The 6157-nt window shown below is 52.8% G+C and overlaps 1 protein-coding gene across 1 annotated transcript in view; it reads left to right on the top strand.

The window, feature by feature from the left end:
* Window positions 1–5546, top strand: part of CYFIP2 (cytoplasmic FMR1 interacting protein 2) — a 132139-nt gene extending 126593 nt beyond the window's left edge. Inside the window, exons 30-31 of the mRNA XM_045284704.1 lie at window positions 1780–2101; window positions 2910–5546. Of these exons, the coding sequence (XP_045140639.1) occupies window positions 1780–2101; window positions 2910–3077 (490 nt within the window). The 3' untranslated portion in view covers window positions 3078–5546. The remainder of the gene's footprint in view (window positions 1–1779; window positions 2102–2909) is intronic.
* The last annotated feature ends 611 nt before the right edge of the window (window positions 5547–6157 follow it).

Raw genomic sequence — 6157 nt, 5'->3', positions numbered from 1 at the left:
GCCTGCTTGTGCCCTGAGAGCCAGCCAGAAAGGTAGGCAGCGCAGGTGTCCTATTGTTTATTGAGCACATGGTAGGTGCAGGATGCTGGATGAACAGCAGTGCTGAGCCAGTGGACTGTGGGTGCACACTCTGCAGCGTGCAGGTGTGTGAGACTGGAAGCTGGTCCCGACTGAATGGCAGGAGGGGCTCTCAGCAGACTTTGCCTGGACCTGGCCATCTCACGGGGAGCCCTGGTGGCGCAGTGGATTAAATGCCGGGCTGCTGATTGGGAGGTCTGTGGTTCAGATCCACGAGCCACTGCATCGGAGAACGACGAGGCAGTCAGCATCTCTGATGATTTGCAGCCCTGGAAACCCTCAGGGGCGGTTCTGCTCGGCCTGCTGCTGGGCCACTGAGAGTTGGAATGGACTCAACAGCGATGGGTTTGGTCAGTTCTGGCCCAAGTCCTCCCCACTGAACTCCAGGGTTCCTAGAACAGAGAAGGCTTCCCTGCAAAGGCAGGGCATAACCAGGTTCATGAAGCCTGGGAACTGCGGGCCTCTGAAAGGTCATGCACCCTGTCCCCAGACGACAGAAGCAGGCCTCAGTTCTTCCTTCACCACTCAGCTAGATGAGGAGTATGAACTGGTGAACAAGGCAGATGCCTCTATAAAGACACAGTGCCAGAGCCAGGGCCTCTGGTGGGGCCAAAGAGGCACCTGTTAGTGGTTAAAAGCCAGGCACCAGGGAGGCATCGAGTCAACTGCAACTCGTGGGGACCCCATGTGCATCAGAGGAGGCATGTGCTCTACAGTAGAGTTTTTAATGACTGGTTTTCCAGAAGTAGATCGCCAGCCTGTTCTTCCGAGGTACACCGGGTAGGCTCAGAGTAACACGTTTTGGCTAGCAGCCATGCGTGTTCACCACTTGTCCCACCCAGGGACTCTGTGGGTGACTAGTGGTGACTTGTGATACCAGGGCCCGAGCCCCACATGTCACTGGGCCTCTAAAGTCAGAATGTGCAGAAGGCACTGATGCAAGAACACTGGGCATCTCCGTCCCTCCGGGTCTAATGCTCATTGCTGGCTCAGTGCGGCCTGGAATCGAACATCAGCTCAGCTCTGAGAGTGACCATTAGCCACGGTGTCCTCACGTATCCGCTTTCCTTGGCTCTGGCTTGTTCCCGCTCTTGAAACAAAAGGCTGTGGCGTCCATGTGCCATGGAGTTTGTGGGTGTGCTGCCATTGCTGTTAGAGACGGACACTGCTCGAGCAGTCAGGATTGAGCTTGGGAGGCACATGTCAGGTGCTGCCTGGTGGCTTCTGGTTCACAGCGACCCTGTGTAGAGCCGAGTAGACACCTGCCGGGTCCCATGCCACCCTCACAATTGTTCCCGTGCTTGAGCCCCTGTGGCAGGTCCTGTGTGCCTCCAAGTGGTTCAGGGCCGTCCTCTGTATTGTGGATGCTCTACCGTAGCAAGCATGACATCCTTCTCCAGGGACCGGTTTCTCTTGACAACATGTCCAAAGTCTGTGAGCCTCTCCGCCCTTACTTCTAAGGAGCATTCTAGATGTACTTACTCTGAGACGGATTTGTTTTGATCTTCTGACAGTCCATGACACTTACAATATTTGCTGTCAACACCGTCACTTAAATGCATTGATTCTTCTCCAGCCCCACAATGCACTGTCCAGTTTTTATGCACCTCTGAGGCCACTGTGATGATCAAGGGTGCTTGAAAAAGCTCATGGAAAAATGGAATGAAAAGATAAGGGACACTTCTTACTCACTTTCTGAAGCCCACCCATGATCACAGCCTCTGGAACCAGTGAGTCCTTGCTCCTCCCTTTCCCTGTGTCCACTCTTGAGATTAACAGAGAGCTGACCCACGCCCTGCCCCAAGATGAAGCCCTGTCTCGCCTTCCCGCCCTCGCCTCCTGCTCACTCTGCTCCTCTCCCCTCCCCTCCTCCAGGCAGTGTTTCGGAGATGGCTTGAACTGGGCCGGCTGCTCCATCATTGTCCTGCTGGGCCAGCAGCGTCGCTTTGACCTGTTCGACTTCTGTTACCACCTGCTCAAAGTGCAGAGGCAGGATGGGAAGGATGAAATCATTAAGAATGTGGTAAGCCGGCTCGTGGCAGACGCCTGGGAGGTGGCAGGGCCTGACCACCACGCTTTCATCAGAGAATAGGAGGGCAGGGCGTGCTGCTGATGGAGGCCAGCCCCGCCCCCGCAGGTTGAGAGATACTCAGCAGCCTGGGATCCCGTACAGGAAGCCATGAATCACTTGCTCATAACCCACTGGGATGAATCAGATCACCCTGCAGCAAAGCTGGGCTCCACACCTCCCCTGCCTCTGTCAGACTCAGTGGGACTGGCTCCTCCTTCATGCCAGCATTCCCTGAGGACCCAAAGTGTGTGAGGCACTGGGGTCAGCAAGACCCAATGGTGGCACAGAGAAAGACTGTCTAAGTGAGACTGGGGTGGGGTGTGAGGTGGTTAGAGATGGCTTCCACTCCGCAGCTGTGCTTGAGCCAAGTCCAAAAAGGCCAGCCGCCAATAGGCAGGCAGAAGGGGGCGGGTGGTGGGGTGGGGTTGAGGAGGATGTTCCAGGCAGGAGGAGCAGCGGCTAAGGTATAGGGACATGGAGATAGATGGTTGGCTGGAACAAAGCTTAGGTCTGTGGGCCAGATGGGGAGGAGGGAGAGGCAGGGGCCACCCTGCAAAGCACTCGATGGCCTAAGGTCGACCTTGGTCACCAGAGCCCACAGAGCCCACTGAAGGCCTTTAAACAAGTGACACGATCAGAGGCCTGCATCTGACGCATCAGAGGCCTGCACCCCAACCTCACTGCTCCCTACTCTTGTTCTCCGTTCCCCGCCCTACCTTGCGCCCCACCACTCACTGACACCCCCTCCGCCCTCCCGCAGCCCCTGAAGAAAATGGCAGACCGCATCAGGAAGTACCAGATCTTGAATAACGAGGTGTTCGCCATCCTGAACAAGTATATGAAGTCAGTGGAGACGGACAGCTCCACCGTGGAGCACGTGCGCTGCTTCCAGCCGCCCATCCACCAGTCCCTGGCCACCACCTGCTAGGCAGAGGCCCACCAGCCCTGGGCCGGGGAAGAGGAGGAAGAGCAGGAGTGAAAGCACCGTGGCTCAGCCACAGCAGGGTCCAGCTGGACAACCTTTGGGACAGAGCAGAACCAAGCAAGAACCTCCCCAAGCCTACCCTCCACTCCCAGGAGTGGGCCAGTGCATGCTCTCCCACGTCATCTCCATGGTTGCTTCCCACAGTGCAAACGAAACAAGGAAAGCAGACACAGGGCAGTGTGTGCTTTTGTTTTTACCCCGCCCTCCGCCTGCTGTCCCCTCTGCTGTGCTAAGAGCGCCTGCCCCCACCCTTTCCAGCCTTTGCTCCCCTCACCTTTACACCTTCCGTCTTCCCACGATGCGGCCTCCAACTCAATCCCTCTGTGTGACCCCAAGCCTGAAGCCTCCGTGACCAAGGGAAGGTGTGGCCATCCTTGGAGGTATCAGCAGGCCAGTGCGCCTGCTGCAGCGTTCTGGCTGCTTCATCTGCTGGCTCCCGTCCCTTGAGTGCTCTGAGCAGCATCTCCAGCTGCTCGGGGGTTCCACTGCCAAGCGTGCCCCCGGAGCAGGTGCTGGAAACAGGGTGACCAGCGGAAGAGGGTCTTGTTCCTGGCACTAAGATCCATGGTGTGAGCTCTGCCTTTTCGTAGACTTCCTAGCAAGACATCCTAACTCCCTCCCAGGGCAGTCCTAGCAAGCATCCCCCTGAGGTGAGTCGGGAGTGGGAAGGGCTGGGTCTGCTGTGAGGAAGCAGTGTGTATGTCCACAGCCAGGAGGACTTCCAGAGCCCAGAGCAGGCTTTTAGAGCATCTCATCGTCCTGCTCATGAGACCGTTTCTTTATTCGTTAAGCAGACACATGGGGGCACAGGGCCATGCAGGGGGTGGGTGTTGGAGAGGGTGTTGAACAAGCCAGATGTGGCACCAAGCCAGCATCCCTTTACTGACAGCTGCTTTGTCAGTCTTTCATCAAGACAAACACTCAAGAGAGAGAGAGAGAGAAACTCTAAGAGATTATTTCAGCATGCGTCAGAAATGTCTTGAGGACAGAGAGGTCAGAGGTTTAAATACTCGTCAATAAGTTTTATAAAACAATTTTTTAAATTGTGAATTAGGTGGGGGGGGGGCTGCATTTCAGATAATCAATTTTGTATTCGACAGTATAAGCTACTTATCAGCCTTCCCCAATAGCTTGCCCTGCCCACCTCCTTTGATTTTAGTCAATAAGCTTTTTAACACCCAGAAATAACACCAGGAAAGGACTTGTTTTAGTAAAATGAGAATGCTCATCTTTCTAGAAACTTCTTGTTCTCTTCATGCTCCTTAGAGTTTAGGGGTATGGATTCTGCTCCTGTTTCTCAGAGTGAACCAGAATTTCTTTGCAAAGTCTCCCATCAAACCTGGGGAAACTGTTTAGAAGAACTGAAGTCTTTGGGAAGCCCATGTCTCATTATAGAAAACATCACGTTCTAGGATAGGTTGTGTCCCTGGGCTTTTAAAAACACAGTGTGACATTTGACATTTCCTTCCAGCTCAGGGAGGAAAAGGAGAGGGGAGAGGGGAACAGATAGGTCATTTGATATCCCATGGAAATCATAAAGGAGGGGCCCAGGAGAGGTCAGTGTGTCCCCATCCCCGCCCGTGAGAAAGAGGTGGAACTCTTCTCCATGGGCTCCAGAGGCCACCAACGTCTGAACTTCCTGAGATTCACACATTCAGAGGGAGCTGTCTGGACCCCAGCACACACCTAGTGATTCTGAAATTGGGGGTGGGAGGGGAGAGAGTCCACACCGCACAAGGAAGCAGTGCTATTCTGCTGTGCAGGGGAGTTTGAGAACCACTGCTGCTTGAGGAGGCCATCTCCCCAGGCCAACTCTGAGCCCTGAGGTAAAACACATGGAGGGCAGGCAGGGGCCCCTGCTGAAACTTGAATGGAGAGTTGGAGGGTCCATCAGGTGAGATGGCTACTACAGCAATTCCTCCCCACCCCACATTTATGACCCAACATCAGACCCTCTGGACAGAATGACATCATCCTCAAGACTCAATCCCAGTAAGTGGAGGTCGTAATGTCCAGAGAGCTTTCCTCTCCTCGGCTTGCCAGGAACCCTTATGGGTGAGCACGGAGCAGGCTTACGACTCGTTCCTTCCTACTACTACTGCTGCCCCTTTTTAGTTTTGTGTGTTCAAGAACCAAGAAAATAAAAGCTTTTTAAGTTTTAAAAAGTTAAAAAAATTGTTTCAGAACCTATCCAATGTACCATATTTGTATTAAGAGTTGTTGGGGACTTTTGTACAATGAATTACATTTATTTATGGTGACTTATATTTACGCTTGTGATCCAATAATGATGTTAAATTCTTATATCATATTTGCTATGCAGCTGAAGATGATATGTTGATTTGTATTTTCGGGTACCTGTGTTGAGTGGATAAACATTTCCATCTCCATTAAATTTGCTTCCAAACTCAAGAAACTGGTGTCTTGGTCTTGAAATCCGGTTCTCTTGCCTTCCTCAATAACCTTTGAAGGTCAAGTTAATGCTAATGACCAGGAAACCCTTCAAAGAGAGTGAAAGAAGTAGCAAGGTGAGTACACGCTGGGGAAATTAAATCTGTATAAAATGGTCAGTACCGAGCCAATGACAGAAAAGAGTCCCTGCCCTTGGGAATTTCAGCCTCACCAAGGTAATGGTACATCTCAGGCCCCTAGATTTGAGACCAGAAATGGGGACTGATTTTTAATGAGGCCCCTAAGAAGAGCCCTGGGGGTGTTGTATGTTAACTCATCTGGCTGCTCACCACAAAGTCAGCAGTTCAAAACCAAGAGCCACTCTGAGAGAAAGATAAGCCTTTCTACTCTTGTAAAGAGTTAGTCTCAGAAATCCACCATGGCCCTGTCTGATATGGTCACTATGTGTCAGAAACAACTAGGCAGTGAGGGTGGTTATTTGGAAGGTACCTTGGGGGGTGGGGGGGGGTAGTGGGTTACGTGTTGTGTTGCTAACCACAGGTCAGCAGTTTGAACCCATCAGCCACTACTCGGGAGGAAGATGAGGCCACCTGCTCCCCGAAGCCTAAAAG

Source organism: Echinops telfairi, unplaced genomic scaffold (assembly GCF_000313985.2).
Source record: "Echinops telfairi isolate 266 unplaced genomic scaffold, ASM31398v2 ScPeMD7_7469;HRSCAF=8507_0, whole genome shotgun sequence".
Classification (NCBI taxonomy): domain Eukaryota; kingdom Metazoa; phylum Chordata; class Mammalia; order Afrosoricida; family Tenrecidae; genus Echinops; species Echinops telfairi.
The sequence above is the reverse complement of the archived record's forward strand: the minus strand, read 5'-3'. Positions and strand labels throughout refer to the sequence as shown.